Source organism: Folsomia candida, unplaced genomic scaffold (genome assembly GCF_002217175.1).
Source record: "Folsomia candida strain VU population unplaced genomic scaffold, ASM221717v1 Fcan01_Sc001, whole genome shotgun sequence".
Taxonomy (NCBI): Eukaryota; Metazoa; Arthropoda; class Collembola; order Entomobryomorpha; family Isotomidae; genus Folsomia; species Folsomia candida.
The window spans coordinates 5,307,859-5,332,552 of record NW_019091193.1 but is presented as its reverse complement, the minus strand read 5'-3'; the positions used below and the strand labels follow the sequence as shown (position 1 = coordinate 5,332,552).

At 38.4% G+C, this 24,694-nt stretch overlaps 5 protein-coding genes and 1 long non-coding RNA gene across 6 annotated transcripts; 4 read left to right on the top strand and 2 right to left on the bottom strand.

Annotated features, from left to right (window-relative positions):
- Nucleotides 1-3,460: 3,460 nt before the first annotated feature.
- LOC110842080 (gamma-aminobutyric acid type B receptor subunit 1) lies at nucleotides 3,461-6,210 on the bottom strand. Its single transcript, XM_022087793.2, has 9 exons — nucleotides 5,521-6,210; nucleotides 5,121-5,411; nucleotides 4,872-5,045; nucleotides 4,601-4,799; nucleotides 4,362-4,516; nucleotides 4,166-4,277; nucleotides 3,990-4,081; nucleotides 3,777-3,927; nucleotides 3,461-3,690 (listed from the first exon to the last, which is right to left on the bottom strand). The coding sequence occupies exons 1-9, from the start codon at nucleotides 5,710-5,712 to the stop codon at nucleotides 3,485-3,487; spliced, it is 1,572 nt and encodes a 523-aa protein (XP_021943485.2). The 5' UTR covers nucleotides 5,713-6,210; the 3' UTR covers nucleotides 3,461-3,484.
- Nucleotides 6,211-7,701: 1,491 nt separating this feature from the next.
- On the bottom strand, nucleotides 7,702-10,198 carry LOC110855773 (chitinase-3-like protein 1). Its single transcript, XM_022104167.2, has 12 exons — nucleotides 10,046-10,198; nucleotides 9,762-9,950; nucleotides 9,576-9,697; nucleotides 9,418-9,512; nucleotides 9,314-9,350; nucleotides 9,096-9,223; nucleotides 8,992-9,034; nucleotides 8,838-8,924; nucleotides 8,568-8,753; nucleotides 8,350-8,475; nucleotides 8,095-8,271; nucleotides 7,702-8,019 (listed from the first exon to the last, which is right to left on the bottom strand). Exons 1-12 carry the CDS (start codon nucleotides 10,119-10,121, stop codon nucleotides 7,783-7,785), a joined length of 1,503 nt encoding a protein of 500 aa, XP_021959859.1. The 5' UTR covers nucleotides 10,122-10,198; the 3' UTR covers nucleotides 7,702-7,782.
- A 1,600-nt stretch (nucleotides 10,199-11,798) lies between these two features.
- LOC110863029 (platelet-activating factor acetylhydrolase IB subunit beta) lies at nucleotides 11,799-12,801 on the top strand. Its single transcript, XM_022112237.2, has 2 exons — nucleotides 11,799-12,295; nucleotides 12,356-12,801. Exons 1-2 carry the CDS (start codon nucleotides 11,944-11,946, stop codon nucleotides 12,709-12,711), a joined length of 708 nt encoding a protein of 235 aa, XP_021967929.1. The 5' UTR covers nucleotides 11,799-11,943; the 3' UTR covers nucleotides 12,712-12,801.
- Nucleotides 12,802-13,842: 1,041 nt separating this feature from the next.
- LOC110842011 (baeyer-Villiger monooxygenase) lies at nucleotides 13,843-16,522 on the top strand. The gene is made up of 4 exons (XM_022087714.2): nucleotides 13,843-14,000; nucleotides 14,369-14,672; nucleotides 14,847-15,122; nucleotides 15,198-16,522. The coding sequence occupies exons 2-4, from the start codon at nucleotides 14,393-14,395 to the stop codon at nucleotides 16,277-16,279; spliced, it is 1,638 nt and encodes a 545-aa protein (XP_021943406.1). The 5' UTR covers nucleotides 13,843-14,000; nucleotides 14,369-14,392; the 3' UTR covers nucleotides 16,280-16,522.
- A 1,010-nt stretch (nucleotides 16,523-17,532) lies between these two features.
- Nucleotides 17,533-18,479, top strand: LOC118434152. The gene is made up of 3 exons (XR_004833803.1): nucleotides 17,533-17,784; nucleotides 17,851-18,289; nucleotides 18,357-18,479. It is a non-coding gene; the product is annotated as an uncharacterized LOC118434152 (long non-coding RNA).
- Nucleotides 18,480-19,166: 687 nt separating this feature from the next.
- On the top strand, nucleotides 19,167-22,632 carry LOC110856647 (adenylate cyclase type 3). The gene is made up of 18 exons (XM_035846980.1): nucleotides 19,167-19,258; nucleotides 19,334-19,373; nucleotides 19,452-19,504; nucleotides 19,573-19,638; nucleotides 19,704-19,842; nucleotides 19,933-20,033; nucleotides 20,113-20,440; nucleotides 20,519-20,808; nucleotides 20,872-20,947; nucleotides 21,028-21,123; nucleotides 21,181-21,211; nucleotides 21,281-21,376; nucleotides 21,457-21,539; nucleotides 21,631-21,700; nucleotides 21,795-21,977; nucleotides 22,054-22,106; nucleotides 22,198-22,242; nucleotides 22,331-22,632. The coding sequence occupies exons 1-18, from the start codon at nucleotides 19,230-19,232 to the stop codon at nucleotides 22,529-22,531; spliced, it is 1,980 nt and encodes a 659-aa protein (XP_035702873.1). The 5' UTR covers nucleotides 19,167-19,229; the 3' UTR covers nucleotides 22,532-22,632.
- Nucleotides 22,633-24,694: the final 2,062 nt, after the last annotated feature.

Below are 24,694 nucleotides of genomic sequence, written 5' to 3'. Positions count from 1 at the left end.
ATATGGAAGCCATATTATGCATATGTGTGATGACCGGTTACTGAGCTAACGTTTTTTAATAGAACCAAACGGCATCATTTTAAAATCGAGTTGCATAAGCGTCGAAATTTTCTTCATCTTTAGCCTATGCAAAATAATAATAATACTTAAATTGGCTTTAAGTTGTAACTTAGCCAAACAAATTTGCCGTTGACCTAACCTTAGACAATCGCGTTCGTCAACCAACTAGTAGATATCTCGGGGTAATTAGATAATTATGTGTTAAATGGTTTCTACATTGGACTAGTTGAACTAGTTCAATGTATGTATGCAAAAATTTTGGAGATATACTTAGATAAATAAAGATCTAAAATACAGTATTTGTAATGATTAATAATTTTTAAGGCACAGATTACATGTATGTGTCCGTAATAATTAGAAAATTATGAAGTTAAAATTTATTTTATTTTAGAGAATTGTTAAATTCAAACGTATTTTACTTTAGAGAATTATTAAATTCAAATTTATTTTCCTTCTTAATTAGAGAATGATTAAATTGAAATTTATTTTACTTTCGATACTTTATGGCTTGTATATTATGGGAAATATTGTGGTATCAAAAATAGTTTTAATTAATGTAGGGAAAATATGCAAGCAAAATTGATGATACTGGACACCAAACTAAAGCTATTTTATAATTCATGCATCTTTTACAAACTAATACATATTAGAGAAAGTTTTTCTGAAAGTGACGAAAAAAGGTTTTGGCGTTCCATTTTCACTCGGCAGATGAACGTACAATTTTATGTTTTGACGTGAACGATCTATCGATTAGAAACTCGGCACGGATGGAAGACTTGTCAAAAGGTTTCCGTCTCCTCGAAACCCCTTTCTCTAACAACGCAAGGAGAAATACTCGCAAATTTACATCATCATTTAATTGGATTTAAGTCAAGCACATGCAGTATGCAGGATCTAAAATTTTAATTCGAGTTTTAAACATACATATTTTCCTAGTTATGTATGTGCATACAAAAAATTGATAATGCTCATATGCACAGGATCATATGTAAGTATTTGTACTAATATTCCATAATATTATGGAATCTCGCCCCCCCCCCACATACAGAGGGTTAGGCGAGATTACAGAACGTGTACACACTAAATAAACTAACTTACTTTTCGAAAAGTAAAAATTTGTGCTGCTTTGTTTAAAGTAAATGTCTCCCTGTATGAAGCAAATTGGAGAACTTTAGATAAAGCGCAGAATTTTTGGTACTTCGTTTTAAGCATTCGTAACCGAACACTTTATACCAAGTTCGCCATACTACAACGGAAGCATTACCGAAGCATTACAACTTCATCCAAAGCTCAGTCGTCCCAATTTGCCTCGGATGGAGCAATAGGGACATGCTCCCTCCATTAGCCTTGTCCCGCCACTACCGTCCCAGTCCGTCTTTTGGCTCGGAAGGTTGGCCGCTCAATTTTTTCCCTACTTATTTTCTTTTCCCAATTAATAAGTAAATTAATAATTGAATTGACCTGCACAAAATATAAACGAAATCGAGTACAGCGAGGTTACTCGTGCATTAGAAGAACTCGGCTTGGAGAATTATGTCAACGAATTTAAAAGTGAGCCCTTCAGCCATTATTTTGTGTACAATATAAATAGGAATTTTTATAAAATTATACCAAAATTGTATTAATTAAAATTGTTTATATTTATTCAGGAAATCTTATCAATGACAAGCTGTTCGCTCTATTATCGAGGGAGGATTTGGTGGAAATCGTCCCTAATAATTTTTACGATTATTGATTGTTATTGTAGTTGATAATTTAAATTTAATTGTTCGTCATAAATAATAATACGTACTTGATTTGTGAACTTCATTTAAAGCATACTGATCCTTTAGAAAAAGTAAAATGCACTTGACCTGAAGCATATAATAAAGCTTCATCTCAAGTATGCTCGTGCCCCGAATCAAGCTTGCGCTCACTTCATCCAGAGCGATAGCTGTGCTTCATCCATAGCTTACTTAGTTACTTCATTAAGAGCAAAACTGGTTGCTTTTATGAAGTAAAGCTCGAATTTACTTGATATGGGTGAAGGGCACTTTTTACTTCACGAGAAGTCGTTTTTTACTTCAGACAAAGCGGTTTGTTTTTAGTGTGTAGCAATTTGCCCATATAAATTAAACAATTGCGCTAATTCCAAATATTCGAAACTTTTCTCGAAGCTTGGTTCAAGCTGCGCCGTGACCCAAAAGCTCAATTTCGAAAGTTTGAAAACGGGTCCAGAAATTGACCCCACAGAGCTCCATGCTGATAAAACAGTTTGCCAAGCAATAATGACGTACAAAAAATACTAAACAAACTCCATGATGAAAAAACTGTCATTTCTAATGGCCCAATGCCTAATATAAAGGATTCAGTTGAAAAAAGGAACCAGGCAAGAAATTTGATCGTGCCACATCCATCGAACGCATGCTCCCCGGACTGTAAGAAACCCGACGCACGTGAGAAAAATTGATGTGGACAAGGCAAGAATTTTTTTATCAATCCAAAATCAGCTGACCACGAAGTGTCAGGTCCCTGGGCGTACACTGAACTGAATTATTCACCAAGATATGCACAACTTCAGCGAGGATCAGAAGATATGAGGTCGACGCGAAACTTTTTCTCTGACAACGCTCGGATTACCACCCAGTTCGCAGGCATTCTTTTTTTAATATTCGGAATTTAAATTATTTTGCATAAAGATAAACTAGTTACGTCCGGTTATGCGCCTCCAGTGCTTTAATTTTGATTTGAAACTTCAGATCGACACTTTTTTCAAATGGACATAAAATTTTTTTTATGCATTTTGCAAACTTTTAGATGAACAGTGGTTCAAAGAAAATCTGCTGCCGGCTTTAAAAGCCCGGCTTTTTTGGAAATGATAACATCATTCCTCATGAAAAAAGGATGAGGAATACGATGAGGTCATTTAAAATATCCAGCGATGGATATTTCGGCCAAAAATTAATCATTTTCGACACGTTCTGTAATCTCGCCTAACCCTCAGTACACTAGAAACAATTTATACCTTGTACTCACGAACATTGGACATTATCTACATACATAGATGCACATTGACCAGAGGTACATAACATATATAGAAATGCATAGAGATGCATACTTATATTATAAGTTATATATAAGTTATATAATAAGCAGAAAGCAGACATTGCCCACTTGTAGTCGCAGTTAGAGTGGACTTGGAGAAAGAGAGTCATCCTTCCTGCCTGCTCAGATATATACCGTCCACTTTCCCCACTTTCACCTCCGCATGCCCATCAAATAAAATGTGCACCTATGAAGACAGCCAATGACTTTCCTTCATTCAATGCTTAGGTAATTGCCACTTATGTATCATCCTATAAAATCTTCGTGCACTGTTCTCATTTGCAAATTTTAAATCATATATGAACTCTCATTATTCTTAATATTTAAGTCCCTTTATTATTCAGGTTGAGATGATGCAGTATAATATGTAGTGTTGAGATATAATGCTCAGAGGATAGAAGAAGGTGGCGATGCCAAATCTTGCGGGAGGGGCAAGTGGGGTGTTTGCAGAGCTGCGCTCAGGTGGTTCTGGTGGGGTGAGAGATGGTGGAAATGGGATGTCTGGGAAAAAAGTATCCCCAACGTCAAACCCGTCTCCTGGAACTTCTAAATACGACAAAAGTGATGAGTAAAACTTGTGATGTATACAGAATACACGACTTACATAGTACACACATCCCCCCATTACTCACCTGACCCGAATATAGACTGCCTCACCCAGGACCAACTATTGTTGCCATTGAAGTGGAATGCGACCTCCTCATAACGTCCATTCTTGAACTGTTCGACGCGTAAAGTGACTCCCGTTACGCTCCGCCGACCATCGCGAAAAGATACGTTCCCCTGTGTGGAATAATTATAGTTGACATCCATGTACAAAGATACTATTTGTCATATTTACTGACCGACACTCCAGGAAACATGACCCCGTTGAGGGAATCATCCATCTGGATGGGGCACGTAGTACCCCCACATTCCAACAGAGAGCTCGCTACTCCTACAGTAATGTTATCATGTTGCTCAAGCATTTAAATATAATCGTTAAACATGGTTTGGAGGTCATCTAATGAACATCATTTACCGATGTAGGCAGCCCATACAGCGTCATAGGCAAGTGGGGCCTCGTCAAAATCCATCATCCGCAGCTGACCGCCCAGACGCCGCACTACTTCTCTCCGGAAGCTGGCCGCTGTCTGAACATACAATTATCGGAACAACAAAGCCCGTGTGTAACAAATAAATACATACATAGCTTTCTTTCTTTAGAAGATGCCTACCCTGTTAGAGACGGTGCGTAAGTTTGGGTTTGGGTGCCACATCATGGGGCTGAGGACGAGGTGACCTTCCGCCGCCGCTACTAACTGATCCACTCTACAACTCCCAGGTATCGCCCCATGTTCTCCTTGCACCACCCACTCCTTCCCACTCGGACCTGCATCAAAAATTGGACCAAGTAAATATATACATACATACGTACCATGAAAGCATATAATCAAGGTTATATATTATTCAGTACCAATGAATATCCACACGTAGTTGTTAAACATTGCCGCTTTATAGATAGCGCACAATATTTCTCTCCCCATGACCTCGCCACCCACCACGACAACAATGCGAAAATTGCGTTGTTGTACAAGACCAAAGCTTGCCCGCCCGTCCAGACGCCCTACTCTCACTCCATGTTCCTCCAAAACGCTCCCAACAAGTTCTGCCAACTGGATGAAAGCAAAAAGTGTGAGACCTGTGTGATTAATTAATCACGTGTCCTTATACATTTATATACGTACATATCCGAGTGGATCTCCTCCAAAGCTTATCACGGCCACCTTTCTCCAGCCAAATTGAAGAACGAGCTTGGTGAGAGGAATGATGAGGGTGCAGAGGTCTGGCTGCATCATAAACATTTCAGACGTGGTCACATCGTCCATCCGAGTTACCGAAGATCTCAGCCCGTAACACATCTGCATGCAAAATGTGCTTAAAACTATGACATAATTTATCATTATCGTGATGCACACATATAAATATGTACGTACAGTGATGGCATCACTTTCCGCCTGGGCAAGGAGAACACAGTCTGAGTGACACCCAGCCAGGATTATAGGTTTCGTCGTTATCGGCGTGAAGGGTGGACTTGCAGACGACATGGCAGCACTGAGCAGCCGGGACATCAAAGTCACAGGGTCCTCCATAGCTCCGCAATGCGTCTCTCCTCCTCCTCCTACACCAGTTTCCTCAACCAAGTTGACTCTGAAGGGAAGGTTGGTCCGAACGTTGTGGGCATTTATGTCGTCCACGGCGAGGGACGCCCCCACGGACGCGGCACTCTGCGATACGACAAAACCAGAAAATTTGATCAATTAATCCATACACCACCACGAATTTACCATCACAATTGAAACTACTTATATAAGATGCATATGTCAATCTTCTTACCGAACTTCTCGTAAATACTCCGAGGAACTGGACCGTTGACGGAGGTGTGAAATGTTGGAGTTGCGGGTGACCTTGCTGCACTTCGCTCCGAGACAACGTTAGCAGAAAATATGACGACAAAATTATCACCATGCACCGTTCTCCTCTCCCAAAAGAAGAAGAAGAGAACGGACGATGAGAAAGTAGCTTCATAACTGACCCAGGATCACCAACAGAATCGAGATCAATTTGTACACAGGCTTTTATATAACGTCCCAAAACTTAGACTCAGAGAGATCACTGAACTATGGATGTAACTATTTGTGAGCGAATTCTGAGAGAAGGAGGACATGGATGGTTCCGAGGATTCATAATAGAACACCGTGGGCTATGTAACGAATGATTCGCCAAAGTGGATTTTCATGCGACGATCCGTAGATTCAGAGAGTGCAAGGCCAGCAGACCGGGCCACACAGTAAGTAAATAAACAAAGACGCGATCTCTGTTATCCCACCTTCTGCGGTTGCACCATGAATAAGAAGATTCAGCAGGGAAAGACGAGTGAGTGACTAATCAGCAGCGGAAAGTAATGTTTATTTGGTGGGTGGTTTGTGAGGTGTGTTATGTCATCACAAAATCCAACGACTCACTTATCGCTAATAGTCCACCACGCCAACCTCAACTTCTCGGTACTCGTATACTTGGAATCCAGTGAGAAAGAATTTCATGTTGCACAAAAAGACTCGCATTAAAATTTAAAGTCCAATTTCATGAAAGGAAAAATTGAATATGAGCTCATACTTACTGCATATTCGTACATACCGACTTTGTCATAATTTCGGAATTGTGTGTAAAAACTAGAAGGATGCATACCCACCAGCAAGACTGGGAACAAAACTTGTCATTGATGATGGATGAAAGACCCTGGGTTTATGATGGATTTCATGGCTGTACTAACGTAAAGAGGTACATATGTACATACATAGCAGTAGAACATACAATTTACACGATTGCATCCAACTTTCCGTCTTTTCTCCACATTTTCCAGACTTATTGGACACTTTGTATATAATACAGCACTTTTTCTACTAATAACGCGATATGCATACTAATGTAAATATGCATACATATATCGCATAAGAGACGTAAGATTGGCTATGTATGTATGTATGTAGAATTAACCAACCGTGTGACATTGTACATATTTTGTCGGCATCTTATTATGCATACACACCTTCAAAATTAAGTTTCGTAGTGACACTTCATCAAAGGAGGATCATGATAAATCGCCATAAATTATTTGTTCATTTAAAATACGTTTGTGTCATTCGGGAGGATATGACATATCTTTCTTGTTGTGCCATCAGGGAGGGGAACACGACAAAGAGATCGACCTTGGCCAACATTTCTCAAGTATTATGCATATATGCACACATAATTCATTTCCTCTATCAACCAGTTTAAATAGATTCCTTTCTTTATTTACGCAATCGCTTAGAAATCCAATTCCGATGCTCAGAATAACACATTATGCGAATAACGCATGCAGGAGTATATACGTTTGCAGGAATTGTGTAGTATCAGTACGGAACTACGGACCAGATAAGGTCACAGTCTGTCATTCAGGCAGGTCCAGTATCTCAATTTCAGAATGTATAACCACAGCTAGGTGAACTTGAACTTTTCTTATTCATAGACTTAGAAAATTCTACTATTATACGCGAATAAAAATGAATAATGATCCCCGACTTGTACGAAAGTAAGGACGATGTAAAATTCTGTAAATAAAGAGAGTGGAATGGTTACCTCGTCATCTCACGGGAAACATCATGCCTTATTCAAATGTTACCCTAATCTACATAATTATTTACATTGACAATTACATAAAAGGTATCAGAGTACTTTGGTGATTAAATTAAAATGACCAAATAAATTTATACCTAGCTCTGGTAAACGTTGGAGATCACCGGCCTCCGGGATGAAACGCTAGTAAACCAAATAAATCCCATCTGCATATTACCATGTCTTGCACATACATATGCAAGACATCGCATATTACGATGTCTTGCATAATAGTTGTATATACCCAATTTTTGCAATTTGGTCATGTCCCTTCAATTTGATACTTCATTGTATGAATGATGTTGTGCCAACTTATCCCACAAATGGCAAATTATTTTTGTGAGAATATATTTTTTCAAATGAATATTTACAGAGCTTGATTTATTAATATTTCTTTTAATCTGTACTCGAATATCACAAAGTATTTTATTATCAGAGAATTTAAAACCAGACCCTTTCATTGCATAGTTCAGGTGCATCTGGGACTTGATCGTACCAATTGCAGGCTCCCATATTTGGGTCGAATATCGTTCCTTCTGGACAGTTCGTCACGATTTGGTCATATCCACCCGAACCGTTCGGCACACATGTGATGTACTGGCGACAATTTTCGGGGTGGGGAATAATGCCGGGGGCTCGACAAACACCGTCGGGTGGAAGGGTCGTCGTGGTTGTGGTCTGGTTTAATGATAAGATTTTACTTAATTAATATTCCCCTTCAATTAATGAATGCACTAGTTAATAATTAAATACCGGTGCTGTCGGGTCTCGGGTGGTTGTTGGTGGTGGCGTTGGAATCGTGCCAGACAGGCCACGTCTCGCTGTTTTAAGCAGTGGATACCTCTCCGAACTGTGAAGACCTCTAAAGTCGTCAGTTTCAATGGACCAGAACATTCCTCCACCCAGTCCCTTCTGAAGGAGGTACTGAACCTGTAAGTCAATTGGCAAATTAATATTCTGCCACGGGGAATTTTTCCATTTAATTACATAATTGGGTTGAAATCTTACCCGCACTCCAATACTTTCTACGTCATCGTAACCAATCCATCTCCTTCCTTGGACTGCGTAGGGTCCGACAATCGCAGCGTTTCGCACCACACGCCAGCCGGCTTCGCTAGCTTGTTTCTCAATGATCTAGAATAAATTAAGAAATTATGAACCATTAATATTAATAAATTCTTAAAAAATAGTGTCCTCTTTTTCTATTATTTAGTAAAACCACGCACCTCGTTATATCCCCAAATCCCAGGTTCTCTGGTGTATGGCCCAGCATCAATAAGTCCGCTGGTGGGGGCATAAAATCCAGTCTCAGCTTCGCTTTGAAGTAGCCAACCACGCCCGTACGTTCCCATGCCGAGGGACAGTTTCGATGCGGGACAACCACCGTTAAGCCAGACGTCGACGGCATATTGCTAACAAATACGAAATCTTATCAGTCAGTTTGCAAAAATTTATTACATTGATTTTTTCATTGAAATTGGATAAAATATAGTTACCACAGTAAGGAAAGAGCTGTTTGCATGCGGGGCATCTTCTGGAATTAAGCCTTGTGGTGAGTTGTGATGAGTGTAGCTTTCCCAACCCTGTTAATTAAACAATATTTACGTATTTATGCAATTCATCAATGCAAAATATTGTAATGTGACTTACACCATGCATATCGTAGGCCATCAAAAAGATGTGGTGAAGTGACCTGTCAATTCGGATTATTAGTGGATGAGATAACGGATAAATGATTTATAATTAGCACTCACTGTGAGATTGATGGGATGTCGTAGGCGTCGTTGATGGTGGGTTCGCCTGCCGACACGGCTGCCGTGAGAAGCCAGCCTCGTGAGTTGAATTCTGCCCTCATCTCGGCACAAAGCAGAGCAAAGTTGGCCTGTCAAAGTTACATATTATTCTATTATTCGATCCGTCATTAATTGATATCGATCGACAATACGCATTGTTTTTTGATATGTGACCATACCTTATCTTCTGGTCGACCACCTCTGAATGTTGGATACCTGATGATCGCGACATTATTTTTAGTATATGAAGTCATACTATTTCAACATTAATAGTTAAACTCACTCCCAATCAAGATCGAAACCATCGAAATTGTAGCGTTCCAAAAATGGGATGACACTGTCGATGAATCGTCTACGATTAGCGGCGGTGGAAGCCATCTATTTTTTTCTCAAATGATTAAATGTTCATTGTTGCCAATTAGTAAAGTAATATTTCCTCACGTTTGCATATTTTTCGCAATTCTTTCCAACCAATGGTTCGCAATCGTTCCACCCACCAATCGCGAGGAGAGTTTTTAGGTTAGGATTAATCTGTTTCAAATTTGTGAATCTTCTCATGGCGCCTGGAAGAATTGCAATATACGTTATTTTCTAAAAATTTCTATTTTTACATTGATGTGACCTCACCTCGTCCATCATTCTCCTCCAAATCGTTCCATGGGTCCAAAACTTCCATGACGCCATCGACGGTCAACCCCACGAAACCGTAAATGATGTGTGTGCAAATCATGGGGTCGATGTCTTCGACGTTAAAAGCACCGTTACCAGGGCGGTACACGGACCAACTGCCATAGTAGCAGACGAGGATCTTGGAATCTGCAAGAAATTTGATATATTATTAATTTAACGTTTGCTAAATTGTGCGAAAAAAAATTTGCAAACATGTTTTGTTCTTTTGGTTTATATCTTACCTTGTTGAACCTCCTGAGTCCCCATGGTCCACCCTACGAGGCCAAGAAGGACTACCAGAAATAATTTTGGCGTCATTTTTTATAACTTTTACCAAAGTTGGTTCCAATTGGATACGATTAAATAAAGTGTGAATCATGACAAACTGCTGATCGGTTTTATATAAGCCAATCAATTCTGATAAGCAGATTTGAAAGCTTGCATTCCTCGAATATGGATTGAGATTGCATTATTCCAATCACTGATAACTGAGGAAATTTCAGACTTAACGTTTCCATCCACCTCGGTGAATTGATGGAGAGGTTTATTTTTTATTTTAAGTACGGCTTAGACTCTGCCAAAGTTGTCAATCCAGTGACAATATGTCATACTTAATTATGATTAATATCATTAATTGCAAACTTGGGAATAACGGAGGGATTAGTGTCTGGAACAATTTTGCACCCGAACCTATTTTAGATATTGGTAACATTTTGCAGAATGATGAAATTTTGAGTACAAATTAGGTTTTACATTCCCATGAAATTACTTACTTGTATGTATGTACACGCATTGTAAATGAGAAAATTGTGATTGGTTGGTACTCTACCCATAGACAACCTTCGCATCCTCGCGAATTGAGATTAACTATCAATGCTACTTCTAAAGTTAACGAAATTAGCTTGATTTCGCAAAATTTTCTGGACAATGAAGAGATTTTTTATCTTAAATTTCCCCAATAAATTTTTACTTTTATTTATCAATATTATTTCACAAACTAGATATGTGCAAAAAAGAGTTGCGAAATATTTAAGACGTCGTCGTGATTATCTGTACGTGCAGTCACAGCGTGCAGTATACTTCATTTGTCAAGTCCATTATGTTTGTAAATACGCTTCACAACACATCTTCGCAGCTTTACAAGGTATTTGGAATCGGTGTCGTGAACGACCAATTATAATGAATATACATAAACTGAAAATAAGAGGAGAAATTAAAATTCATTTGGCGACGAGTTAGCTAAAAATATTTTATGACATAAATAGATCCCATTTTGCTTCGCAAATTTCATAAAAAATAAAAGAATCTAATCGAAATAAAGGTCACATCGCAACTCTTCACAAACATCGCAAAGTTACGAAGATATCTGCATATGTATGTTGCGAAGCTACGACGCTTAGGCAGTTGACGTGAATACCAACAGTATTTACCTAAGAACATTGCCTCATCTTCATAAATAAGTTTAGAGGTACTCCATATCACAAAAATTAATATGCATTAATATTATTCAGCCATTTTACATACATATGCAAAGAATTATACACCTTTAATTTCCCTGAAATTTAACATTTAGAAATTGTGATGCATTCCGGAATGATTCATTTATCGAAAAAGGATTAAAGGTGACCACTTTTATCCAAAAGCATGATCAGAAATCGTGATATTTTCATGCAATTTATCTTTCTCACACCTACATATGTACACAAATACATTCGAACATGCATCAAATGTACCAACACCAGAATCGAGGTGTGAAATTAATTCCGATCTTATCACTCTTTCCGATAAAATCAATCATACTTCGAAAATAAATGGCAACTTATGACGGCAATCAATAAACCTATTGTAAATCTATGTATTGTAATTAATCATGTCGATTATTCAATCACAAGTTCCATTTTATCAGTAAAGTTACATTATTCAATTGATTTATCACCCATATTTAAAAATAATAACATTTTTGTCTTATTTACAAGGTATCAAGTAATTAATAAACTAGGTTGAGCAAATTTATAAATAAAGCAAAATACGAACCGCAAAAGTGGTACAATTCCACTCGATGCACAACATAGAACGGTTACCCTGAAATTTGAAATTGTTTTAAGGAAACATTACCATTTTCGGAAACACTACTTTAAAAATGACCCGTTTCATCTTTCTCTGTTCCATCCTCATCATCGGAGCTTCTGCGCAACCTTGGGTTCCAGAACCGCAAACTCAGCAGGACTGGATGCCCTGGAACTGGATGGAAAGATATCAAACTAACGTGAACAACACGCTAATTAACGGGCCTAACATCAACCTCCTTTTTTACGGCGACTCCATCACGGAGGGCTGGGACTACACGGGTCGTCAAATCTGGGACACTGTTTACGCCCCTTTTGGCGCCGCCAATTATGGGATCGGTGGTGACGCGACGCAACACGTCCTCTGGAGGTCAATGAATGGCGAGACGGAAAATTTGGCCCCGAAACTATGCGTTTTAAAAATTGGTGAAGAACGCAAATTTTGAAATTTTTATTCAGCAATTGTTAACCCTGATTTTTTAATAGGAACAAACAACGTTGGTTGGTATCCTGAGAGGGATATTGCTCGAGGAATTTCCGCCATTGTGGCCGAACTGAGGGGCAGACTTCCAACAACGAAGATTCTTTTGCTCGGCATCCTCCCAAGGATTAATGCAGAAGAGACGGAACGGGTGGAACAAATTAATGCAATGGTGTCCATTTTGGATAATGGAAATACCGTGAGGTTCCTGAACATGAGGGACGCCTTTTACATGGGAAATGGTCAATTTTATCCGGGCCTGTACTCACCCGATTTGCTTCACTTGGAGACAATGGGGTATGCGAAGTGGAGAGAGACGATGGAACCGTTGTTTTTGGAGATGTGGAATTCGGAAAAATAATAATTGTTTTTTTTTTTGAAGAGTCAAATTTGTAGGGAGGTCAATTTTTGAAAGGAATTTGAAAAATAAAATTTGATTCGTACCAAATTATCAATTGGTTTCCGTGTCCGGGAAACTTATTGAATGTTCTATTTATTTTATTCTGAAAATTCTAAACCTTGGCTCATTTCTCTGCTAGATTACATACGTACTGTGTCAGACTCGTGTAAATGCAAACATATATACAATTATGTGCAGGGATTTTTCAGTAGTTTTTATTTTGCGCAAATTTATCTATGTAGTTATGGTGAATAAGTCAGTTTTTATGATATTATTTTATAATTAGTTACCATGGAAACTCTGCAGGACTCAACTCATTAAAGCTTTATCACGCATAGATTTAATTTCCCTAGACGAATTTGCATATACATATTTACATTAAGTATCTAAAGTAGGCGTGTCATATTGGATAAATAAATAGTTAGTAAAATCTACAAGTTTTCCTGCTGAATATATAACCATCATCGTCCTATGCATGAGGTTACCGAGTTCGCACCTACATATATACATAACATGCATACCTAGGTACATAAATAATTGAAGGAAAAAAATATAGCGTATCAGTAAAACTAATTATCATTCTATTATGACTTATTTGACTACGTGACTAAAAAATAGTTTGATAACAATGAAACCGGGCTGGATATATAAAGCTAGATCTACCAACTTGTTTAGGAAAAGATGCAGCATAATAAATTCCAGTCAAACACTGCTAACTATTATGTTCGTGTATTGACTTTCAAGTTGTTAGTACCATGATTGAATTTTTTTATAAAGCTAAACACAGAGTCCAACGCGTGGTGGTTATGCATTAAATTTAGTTTGAGCCGGTATCTGTGCTGGATAAGTCTGGAGTGGGTACTAACATAAACATCTTCAAATGTCACACAGCAAAAACTGGTTATATATGCATATGTACATACATACATACATAAAACAATGAATCACACCCATCTCCACGTGCAACAGGAAAATAGTAATAAATGGACTTGTACAGTACACTAATGATTTTGTTAAATAGAAACATGTACAAGGTTATAAGGTTCACGATTCATGCTCATTACACGTGTAAGGAAAGAGTAACCTTTATCAGAGAAATTCTTGTAGGGACATATTTCCAATTATTACTAAATGACATTGCATGACTTCTATTTCACCTTTTCAGTAGCATTTCTACATTTGAAGAGAAAAGTTCTGCGATCATTTCGTCCCTAAAATTTTGAGCTTAACGTCTGGAAGGATAAATAGTTGTAAGTTCGGACGTAGTTTTTTTGCAAATTAACAAAGGCACATATTTATATATGAGTGTATAATAAGAGATGTACATATTTATGTGCAAATATATGTATGTACACATCCGTATATCTGTAAATTGCAAATCCGCTAGAAAGTTAGGGTTCATGAAATTCATGCTAAACAATGAACCAATTTACGCATAATTTTGTTACTTGTGTAAAGATTTTAAGTTACTAAGCTTGCAAATTAATGTAAAATAACTATAATTTCAAATGTATCAAATACATGGTTATTTTTGTAAGGTTTATAAAGTCTACAAAAACGTATAACAGTCTATGTATGTAAATATTTATTTAATGATCATTTTTATTGCAATTTCCAGATATTGAGTTAAACTAACTTCGACATGTCTGACACCACCATTCTTGACGCCCTGGTAGTCGGTGCCGGGTTTTCTGGAATTCACACCCTTTGGAAGTTACGCAAGCTTGGGTTTTCCGTAAAAATTTACGAAACAGGCAACGGTCTGGGAGGCACTTGGTGGTGGAACCGATATCCTGGCGCCCGTGTGGACAGTGAGACTCCGATTTACCAACTCTCCGAAGAAACAGAAGTTTGGTCCGACTTTGAGTGGCGAGAGCGGTTCCCCGGCAGAGAAGAGTTGCAACGATATTTCAACCACGCTGGTAATTTTCTATGCAAATATGTTTAGTTCCATTTTAGTAGCTAGCAATGTTATAAATACCGCAAATAATAATGCAATAGAACTCGTTTTTATGCAGTATGAGATTTTTGCATTCATTTCGCTTCATTTCATAAGCCAAAGATTTTTAATTACATTTGTTTACATACATTTTTAGATAAGAAACTTGGACTTCGGAAGGATGTCGTTTTCAACACATGCGTCACTGAAGCAGCCTGGGACGAATCTCGTCACGTCTGGATTGTCAAAACCAACACGGGTCTGACCACGTTGGCTCGACATCTCATCCTCTGCACGGGTTTTGCAGCGAAACGATTCACCCCAAATTTTCCAGGGCTTGAAAAATTTAAGGGCGTCATCCATCACTCCGGCGTGTGGCCAGAGGAGGGCGTTAATTTCGAAGGGAAAAAGGTCGCCATTATCGGAACAGGAGGTGAATGAAAATGACTTGGGAAATTATGTAGATTAAGTAGATTAGATCTTTAATTACCTAATTAAATTTATTTAGCTTCGGGAGTACAAATTATTCAAGAGATCGGCCCTGTCGTGAAACATCTCACCGTGTATCAAAGAACCCCCAACTTGGCCATACCCATGAGACAAAAGTACCTCAAAGACGATGTGAACTCCTCCCTTTGGAAATTCCCTGAAATATCGCGATACCCAGAAATTTTCCGAAAATTGAAGGATACCTTCGGCGCTTTAATAATCGACCTGGACTTCACGGAGAAAAAATTTGACTCCTCTTCAAAACAGGAGAGACTCGCTCTCTATCAATATTTGTGGGATTATGGAGGCTTTTCTTTCTGGTTGGCGGGATTCAAGGACATTTTTTACGTCCAGGAAGCGAACGACGAAGTCTACGATTTTTGGTCGGAAAACATCCGCGCTAGGATAGATGACCCCGTCAAGAAGGACTTGCTAGCGCCTAAGAAAGCGCCGCATGCATGGGGCACGAAGAGACCCTGTCTCGAGCAAGCGTACTACGAGGTGTACAATCAGCCCAACGTGGATCTTATCAATGTTAAGGAATCCCCAATCTTGGAGATTACTGAGACCGGGGTGAAAACGAAAAACGAAGGTGTCATCGATGTCGACGTCCTCATCCTGGCGACCGGTTTTGATTCGGTGACGGGGGGAATTCTCGACATCAAGATAACCAACGGGGAGGGTGTAACGATTCAGGAAAAGTGGCGTGGGGAGAACGGGACGGAAACTTACTTGGGTCTGAGCACTAATGGTTTCCCGAACACGTACTGGTTTTATGGACCACATGGTCCGACAGCGTTCTCCAACGGACCTACTTCCGGGGGTCTGCAGGCCGATTGGGTGGTCGACCTGATGGTGAAAATGAGAGAGGAGGGCAAGACCCGGGTGGAGGCGCAAAAACCGAGTGAAAAGGAGTGGACCAAGGCCCTGAGAGACGAGTGGTACTCCTCCCTTTTTCCCCCAACGGATTCTTGGTACCAAGGGGCCAACATTCCGGGGAAGAAGAGGGAGCCGTTGAATTATTTGGGTGGCATTCCGGCCTATATTGAGGAGTTGGAAAAATCCAAGAATAATAATTATGCCGGCTTTACCATTGTGTGATTCAATTATGAAATTTAAAACACATTTCTTGTTGTTTTATAACTGCCTCTTGTCGTAGTAACTAAAGTAGATTTAATTTGCATAATGCTCATCAGTTGATGTCTTGGTTCATTATGTTCACTCTTGGTTAAAATGTTCTTGTTTTCAACATCAATAAAAAATAATTTGTTCTAATCTATAAGAAATAACTTTTCTGCAGTAATAAATATGAAAGTCGAATAGGTAAAGGTTAACGTAAAACAATATTTTATTGAGGATTTTATTACAGATACACATATATTTTTCTGTGATTACATATCATGAAAACTTGAGACAAATAGCTATGTCATGCCAACTTTCACTCGGATTAATATGCATATTAACTATATAAGTGGTATATATTATATGTATTTATCTGCTTGTTATATCTCCGTTGAAGATCAGAATTACAATTGACAATGGCAGAATTTTTGTTTATCTCCCTGATGTCACTTTAACTGGCAATCAAATCCATGTCACATTACAGATGTGCATTGATAAATTATTCGTCTTGTTTCGAAATTTTGAACTAAGATACTAACCTGCCAACCCTGAAATAGGGACCGGGTGCATTAGTACATATATAAGTGCATATAATCAAAAATACAAGCCGGACAAATACATATGCAAATCTAATGTCAAACGTATTCAAATCCATTTGTGCATACACACATCAATAAGCAAAATAGCAAAATATAAGCTGCCATTTATTGATTTTCACTCTTCCCAGAGCAGTACATAAATTTATGTGCCTCATAATAATACAAAATGCGTAATGTACGAGTATATCGTAAGGTTAAATCTATTTATGACCCGGCTACTGCTTATGCATACAGTCCTTTCAAAATCTGTAACCAATCAATCAGTTTTATTTCGTCTACTTGTCAGACTTAAAATTTAGACTTTGAGCAGTTCCATACTATAGATTACCATACCTTAAATCCATACCTTAGAAGGAAACATAAATGATATGCATCTACATATATTTGTATGATATTTATGTATGTATGTGGGTGCATATGTACGTACAAATAAGTACATGTATCTATGCACATGATAGATATTTAATAAATATGTACTGATGTATGCTTCTTAAAATAATAATCATGTGACTAATTCAAATAATTAAGTTAACCTAATTTGTCCCGTCTCCAGAAAGTCATGCTTTCCCCCAAAGAAAGTTATCCATAGCTGTCGTGCATCGAACTTTTCCCCTGACGTGATTAATAGCCTCCTGGACTTGGAGTGGGCTCATGCTGAAAAGCGATAACGTCCGGTCATGCATAGCTCTAAAAGTTTAAAAATTGTTAGAAAATTCAGCAATGCTGCCGTAGAAGAATCGTACTCGAACCACTTGATCTCCGAGAAAAGAAGTGGATTTCACTGCTTTCCAATTGGCATGGGAATCTGCGCATTTTTTCAAATCCTTACTCATCTCTTGTGGTGGACGGATACAAGTTTTCATGCAGAATCGCAACGTCTCATAGGTCTCATTTGGCCCTACTTAATTATTTACATAAATGCATCAGTAATAATTTTTATAATTTCTATAGGGGCGGATAACAAGGAGAAAGATGACAGTCAGCACTCACTCTTTGTAGCCGTCGTGATGGGAATGTGCAGTCTTGGCGTTCTTGTAGTTGTTCTTTTGCTGCAAAATAAAAAGCTGATCAGTTCTCCTATATGTCCTCCGGTGGTGGTGCTAATTTGGACGGCCATGATTCTGGTGAAATTTTATTAACTAAAAATTTTAGTAACAAAAATGGTATGACTTAAAGCATAAAATTCTTGGATAAGGTTCCGATATCAGTTCGGAGCGATAACTTTCCCCTCCGCGTAGGCCTAGGTTGGGTCATGTTGGAGTCTTTTCTAATTTGGGTCACACTTCCGGTCAAAATGCCTGTGGCGGCTCTGTACTCTGGTAGCATTGGAATTTGTCACACCGTGCTGGTCGCCTGGAAGGGGAGCAAACAACCCATGTTGGTCAACCAGGTAAATAATGCTGAAAAAAGTAATGCTAATTACTATTTAGCAAATTTCTGATAATTTGCATAACCAGCTTTTAGCCAATGTCATTCTTCTCGGAGCGAGTAATCTGCTGGGAATTATGGCATTTCACTTTAACGATACGAGACAGAGGTTGGCATTTTTAGACACGCGTCAGTCCCTCGAAGTCAAAGATGCGATGGAAGAGGCGACAAAAGAACAAGTAAAAATATTATGCAAAACTTTTCACGTGTATTAAATTTAAGAAATTATCCACATGATATTGTTTTTACAATAGAAAAGACTTTTATTTTCTGTCCTGCCACGACATTTGGCTGACAGGTAAGTAAAAAATCAACAATAATGCTAATGAATTACAATTTGAACATTTGGCTAATAGAATGGCCAAGGACATGGAAGCGTCTGGGGGTGGAGATCAAGATGGTGGAGGCGGCGGGGGTGGGGGATTTAAGAAAATTTACATGAATCGTCACGAACCCGTGTCAATCTTGTTTGCAGATATCGTAGGTAATGAGTAAAAATGATTTTAAGGCCAATTGTAAGCTCTAATGTTGCACAAATTTGGTATTGCGTAGGATTCACGTCAATGTCAGCAGCGATCGGATCTGCGTCTAAACTTGTGGAGATTCTGAACGATTTATTTACAACATTTGACAGTCTATCCGAGGTTGCAAATCTTTGTATATAAATATTCAATTTGTGTCTAGGATTACTAATTATCTAATTACCTGTGATTTACATGCACAGAAACATAAGCAAGTCCGGATTAAAATTTTGGGAGATTGTTACTACTGGTTCGATTACTTACACATTTAAATAAATATGTACGTAGGAATAATTATACACGCTTTGCTGAATTTAAATATCTTGCAGTATATGCGGAGCTCCGGAGGATAATCCGGAGCATGCAGTGCTATGTGTTCACATGGGTCTCGCAGTTGTCGAAGCTATTAAGTAAAGTTTGCACATTATTTAGCTTTTGCTTAATTCGGACTCTTTACATTTTACATTTCAACTTAAATTTTGCAGAGTTTTTCAAAAACGAACAAATTCAAATGTGGACATGCGAGTAAGCTTAAATTTCAGTGGGACATACCGTTAAAGAAAAATATAATTAATGGATTTTTAAATTCATCACATACGCAAGGTCGGAATTCACACTGGGGCCGTTTTGGCTGGCGTCCTGGGGCAGCGTCAGTGGTAACTAACTCACGAATTTAAATACACAATAATATCTGAAAGTAATGATGTGCAATTACAAAAAATAGGCAATTTGACGTCTATTCAGAGGATGTGACATTGGCTAACAAGATGGAAAGCAGTGGAAGACCAGGGTAATTATTAATGTTTAATCATACTTATCACGTTATGGTAAAATTGATTCCATTATTTTCAACAGCCGGGTTCACATTTCCAATAAAACATTGGAATTTCTGAACGGTCAGTTTGAAGTGGAACCTGGGGATGGTGATGCTCAAGAGGAGAAATTGAGAATGGCCGGCATCAAGACATTTTTTATAACCAAAGTTTTAGTCCCAGTAAGTGTAAATATGAAATTATGGTTGTACTTATTTACGTACTTATCATCAATCTGAAATAAATGCAATTTTTTCTTTATCGAACTCGAGTTTGTTGATGATTCAGTCGAAGAAAAGAAGACAAAGAAAGGACAAGGGAACGATAACTCGTACGGGGAACGATTGGAGGCTCACCTTAGCTTACAGCAAAAGTAATAACAATTACACGCGTGTACATAAAACTAAACTAGTTAGTTCGCAGAATACTTGTATTTTCGCTAATTTTTTCAGAAATTTTGCTAAATCCGTGAACAAGGTAACGCTCCAATTCAAAGATACCGACAAAGAGAAAGCATACGCCAAGGTGGAAGATCCATCAAATGGAAAATCCTTCTTCGGCTTGACCTGCATCGTGGCAGCCACAGCGGCAGCCTCCGCATTAATAATTTCCTTCCAAACCGTCGGCTTCACATCGGCAAGTTTGACCATTATTACCGTCTCGGTCATAGGATTATGGATTATGACGGGTCGAAGTGCATTTTTGGGCAAAATGCTGGCAAGAAGTGTGCTCACTATCGTTTGTGTAATAGTCGCAGTAGCGACCAATTTTTCATACCTGGTAAAAATGTGCAAACTTGTAAATATGTAATCTAATCATCATGAATCAATTCATGCTGAAAATTGGATGAGTCCACAGGTCCCATGTTTTCAAGCAGGAAGCATTAAATCTAGAAATTCCTCTGCCCTAACGACTCGACAAGAAGTGGTGAAACATTGGGCAGACTTGAGTTGCTCTTACCCAGCATATTTTTCCGTCTTCTTGGCCCTCTGTCTTTTCGGACTCAGCATAATGTCGAACACGGCAAGTTGGCTGAAAATAATTGCATCTGCCTTGATTACGCTGATGGGAATCACTGTAATCAATCTGGGCTCGATTCACAAAGCCTACTCGTATTCGGAAATCTTTAGCTTTCCAGACGGATTTGAGTAAGTTGTGATCAAGTTTTCATAATTTTTCTACTATTACGATATTCGTTTTTTGATCCACAGTTTGGTTTTGGAGTCGGCACAGGCAGGAATATTCCTCCTCTTGATATTTGCACTCATGTGCTGGTTGAATAGACAAGTTCGTGTCCAACTAAAATGCCAATAAATTACGTGTTACATAGACATATGTACAACGACCCAGTTTTGTAATATTTCCAGTTGGACTCGTCGTCTCGGTCGTTGTTTTTACAAAAGCATGATGTCGGACGTCTCGGGGAGCAGGCAGTGGCGCTGAGGGAAAGGAATGAAGCTTTGGTATGTTGAGACTAGAGTACAATTTATTCTAATTCTTGAATGTGTGGGTATATCTAGATGTGCAACATTATGCCGCAACATGTCGCAGGTAAGTCTTTGCATATGCAAGCACTAAAACTATAATGTGGGCTGCATTTTATAACGACTTCACATACAGAACATTTCCTGGACAAGACACAAAATCATGACCAGCTATACAGCCATAATTATCAAGAGGTTGGTGTCGTGTTTGCATCAATGCCTAATTTTTCTGGTAATTCGTAATTGAAATGAGGGTACAAATTGTGGGTGCAATTTGCAAAAAAATGCAGGTCTTATTCTTATAATTTTCAGACTTTTATACGGAAGACGCTGTAAACAATCAAGGCTTAGAATGTTTGCGATTCTTGAATGAAGTTATATCAGATTATGATGCCGTAAGTTGCTAATACTTTTACTTTTGCATAAATGATGAATATCAAATGAATGCATAAATTATGTCTTACAATTATTATTTTACTTTTGTAGATATTAGATTATCCTAAATTTAAGGACAACATAATTAAAATTAAAACAATTGGGTCAACATATATGGCAGGTTAGTGCAAAATACTAAAGTGTATACCAGCGCATGCTTATGTAACTTTGTACATGCAACGATGCACAATTACAAATAATACTAATAATTGTAGCAAGCGGACTGAATCCAAATAACCAAGTCCAGCCGGGGGAAGTACTTCGTGAACGATGGCGTCATTTATCATTACTTGTTGAATTTGTATTTGAAATGAAAAATGTACTGGACCGAATCAATAAAGAAAGCTACAATCAGTTTGTTTTGAGAATCGGGGTCAATCATGGCCCTGTAACCGCAGGTAATTCTATTTTATGATCTGTGTACTACCAGACATAAATAAATGATCAATTAAGCATGGCGTTCTATTTTTGCAGGAGTTATTGGTGCCACGAAACCAGCGTATGACATGTGGGGAAATAGCGTTAATGTAAGAATAAGAGTTTGAGTTATAATTGCATCGTAATCAAAAATTGTCAGCTTGGGTAAAAGTTTGTGTAAATACTCTAATCTAATCGCAGGTTGCCTCTAGAATGGAAAGCACAGGAAAAGCTGGCAAAATGCAGGTACGCATTTCTGGAATTTTTGTTGCAAATTCAGGTCTAAACATGTCACTCTATGAAGAAAACTGGATTTTTTTATTAAACCGAGTAGGTGACTGAAGAATGTTACAAAATTCTGAGAATGTACGGGTACGAATTTGAACTACGAGGATACGTGTCCGTGAAAGGCAAGGGCGACTTGTTGACCTACTTTTTGATTGGTGTTGGAAAAGGGGAATTGTCGGACGAGGAGTTGGAAGCCCTCGAGAAACAGGAAGCAGATTCTGTACCACTTCCCCCAGCAGAGGGGTAAACATTTCGCATACCGTATTTTAAAGAATTAAAGTTGACTGTACTTACGTTATTGGAGAACAATTTTAATAAACAGAACAATTATATAATTGTACAACAAAATTGCTTTGATGACTCGGCTGATGATTTGACATGCACGATAATCCTGGTAAATCTCACATATTCAGAGTATCAACGTAACTTAACTTAGGATTAGGAAATTAGGATTTGAAATTTAAATTGAGATTTTACAAAACATTTTGACAGCATGGGGTTTTGTTCGCAAACTGTATTTGTTAAACAAGTTACAGTGTGAAATAATGTCGTGAGTAGGCCCATTGTTCTTGGGAAATATATTTCTAAGTTGAAACTTCAAGTGAACTTATGCTTTCCCTTATGTCACACATACGAGACGACACTAAACAACTTCATGTATGGATAACATCATGAGTTCGATATTTGTAGCTCTAACAACTCTACCCTATATTTTTTCACGGTATTCCCACTTTTCTCCACTTGACTAGCAATTATTTCACTCACCCATACTAAAATCGACACAAACTCCAAAATCAAGCAACCCGACAACATTGTCGCAACATGATTTATATTCAATTTTATAGCACCGTTCCCACCTCGTCGTCCAATATCGAGATGGACGCCCAACTCCCTCAACTCATTCACCACGTCTGATACCATACCGCTAGGTTTTACAGAAAAAGAGCTCCAGAAGCGGATAAACCTGACTTCCCAATCTGTCTTGTGGCAATACTGGAAAAGACCAGTGTCCCTCCAATGGCTCAAAATATCCCACAACTCCGGTTTAAAGAGATCGTTTGCCACCCCGATGTAAATCGGATTCACTAAAGTTTCCTTCGAAATTTTAAAGTCTTTTTGCGGAGCGGCCAGCGAGACGACGCTTTTGATCGCTTTCAACCCAGCTGCTTCCGTGACGAGGACCGTGCCAGTGAAGGCGAGTCGTTGAAGTCGGACGGCCAAATTTTGAACGATATTGACCCCGTGACAAGCTTCAAGCTTAGAAACAATTTTGGCTAATACTTTGTTGCCAGTGTGTTGAGCTTCTTTGACAAGAGCGAAATAGGTGGGGGTCATAGGCCCGTAGATTTTAAAGGAGCAGTTACTCTTAGAATTTATCACAAGATGGAGTGGTACTTGAGCGGTCATGGAAGAGGGAAAAGCTTGACCGAGAGTCATAACTGGGTAATTAGAGAATCCAAGTTCCCTGTAAGAGTAAATTATCTTCTTGAAAATAAGTACAATAATGTTTGCTACTGTTCGTTCAAAGAAATTGTGACAAAAAAATCTGAGAGGTTATCTGGCAGCTTGTTTACCTAGTCGGGTACGAAGTTCTTTGATAAACATTTTTTACTGCAGGAAAATAACGGATAAGAATTTTTAACCAAAATTTTCCATATGGATGCATAATATACCTGTGTATAATATAAAAATACTAAGTTTCCAAATTTCCTCTCCTGGAGTACACACACTTACAAAATCTGATGGTAAACTGATCGCTCGGATTACGCACACGTTCCTGTGGAAACTAATCCCAAGCCTTTCGTAAATTCAACAAGGAAAATTAAAGAATTTGCACTAAGCAAAAATCATACGTACCCCTGGCAAATAGAAAACGTCGAAGATCTCATCCCCCTAAGTCTGTGATGGTTTGGATTTGAATTAATCTGCTGGAGAAAGCGAAACCCTGCTTTTCTCCAGAAACGGTTACAGTGCAAGCCAAGAATTACATTACCAAAGTTGCCAAACTTAGTGTAAAACCTTTGGAGTCCGGCCTATTGAAAAATAGAAACTGAATTTCTTAAAAGGTCACGACTCAGCCATATGGTGCAAAAATTGTCCAAAATTGACTATGAGCTCATTTCATCGATTTAATTTGGTCACAAAAATTCCATTGATAATAGAAGACCTTAATCATCTGGATTATGACTTGCGGCTTAAAATTGAGACCATTGCCTGGTCTAAAACTTCCACTGATGCAGAAGTTCTCAAATTTTGTTTCTCAACGCTTGTGACCATTTTCCGGTAAAAACCGTGCGTTCTCCAAGCGACCGGCCGTCCATCAGATTTCTCAAGCGTGTGTACTCCAGTAGAGGAAATTTGGAAACTTAGTATTTTTATATTATACACAGTTATATTATGCATCCATATG

Coding starts and splice junctions, on each gene's coding strand:
- LOC110842080 (XM_022087793.2), bottom strand. CDS start 5,712: ATGAAGCTACTTTCTCATCGTCCGTTCTCTTCTTCTTCTTTTGGGAGA. Junction 4,800..4,871: donor GAGGAGATCCACTCGGATAT/GTACGTATATAA, acceptor GCTTTCATCCAG/TTGGCAGAACTTGTTGGGAG. Junction 4,082..4,165: donor TGTATGGGCTGCCTACATCG/GTAAATGATGTT, acceptor ACATTACTGTAG/GAGTAGCGAGCTCTCTGTTG.
- LOC110855773 (XM_022104167.2), bottom strand. CDS start 10,121: ATGACGCCAAAATTATTTCTGGTAGTCCTTCTTGGCCTCGTAGGGTGG. Junction 9,224..9,313: donor GTGGTCGACCAGAAGATAAG/GTATGGTCACAT, acceptor TAACTTTGACAG/GCCAACTTTGCTCTGCTTTG. Junction 8,925..8,991: donor TGGCCTACGATATGCATGGT/GTAAGTCACATT, acceptor TTTAATTAACAG/GGTTGGGAAAGCTACACTCA.
- LOC110863029 (XM_022112237.2), top strand. CDS start 11,944: ATGACCCGTTTCATCTTTCTCTGTTCCATCCTCATCATCGGAGCTTCT. Junction 12,296..12,355: donor ACTATGCGTTTTAAAAATTG/GTGAAGAACGCA, acceptor ATTTTTTAATAG/GAACAAACAACGTTGGTTGG.
- LOC110842011 (XM_022087714.2), top strand. CDS start 14,393: ATGTCTGACACCACCATTCTTGACGCCCTGGTAGTCGGTGCCGGGTTT. Junction 14,673..14,846: donor ACGATATTTCAACCACGCTG/GTAATTTTCTAT, acceptor ATACATTTTTAG/ATAAGAAACTTGGACTTCGG. Junction 15,123..15,197: donor CGCCATTATCGGAACAGGAG/GTGAATGAAAAT, acceptor AAATTTATTTAG/CTTCGGGAGTACAAATTATT.
- LOC110856647 (XM_035846980.1), top strand. CDS start 19,230: ATGGGTCTCGCAGTTGTCGAAGCTATTAA. Junction 20,948..21,027: donor TGTGCTGGTTGAATAGACAA/GTTCGTGTCCAA, acceptor TAATATTTCCAG/TTGGACTCGTCGTCTCGGTC. Junction 21,124..21,180: donor GGGAAAGGAATGAAGCTTTG/GTATGTTGAGAC, acceptor GGGTATATCTAG/ATGTGCAACATTATGCCGCA.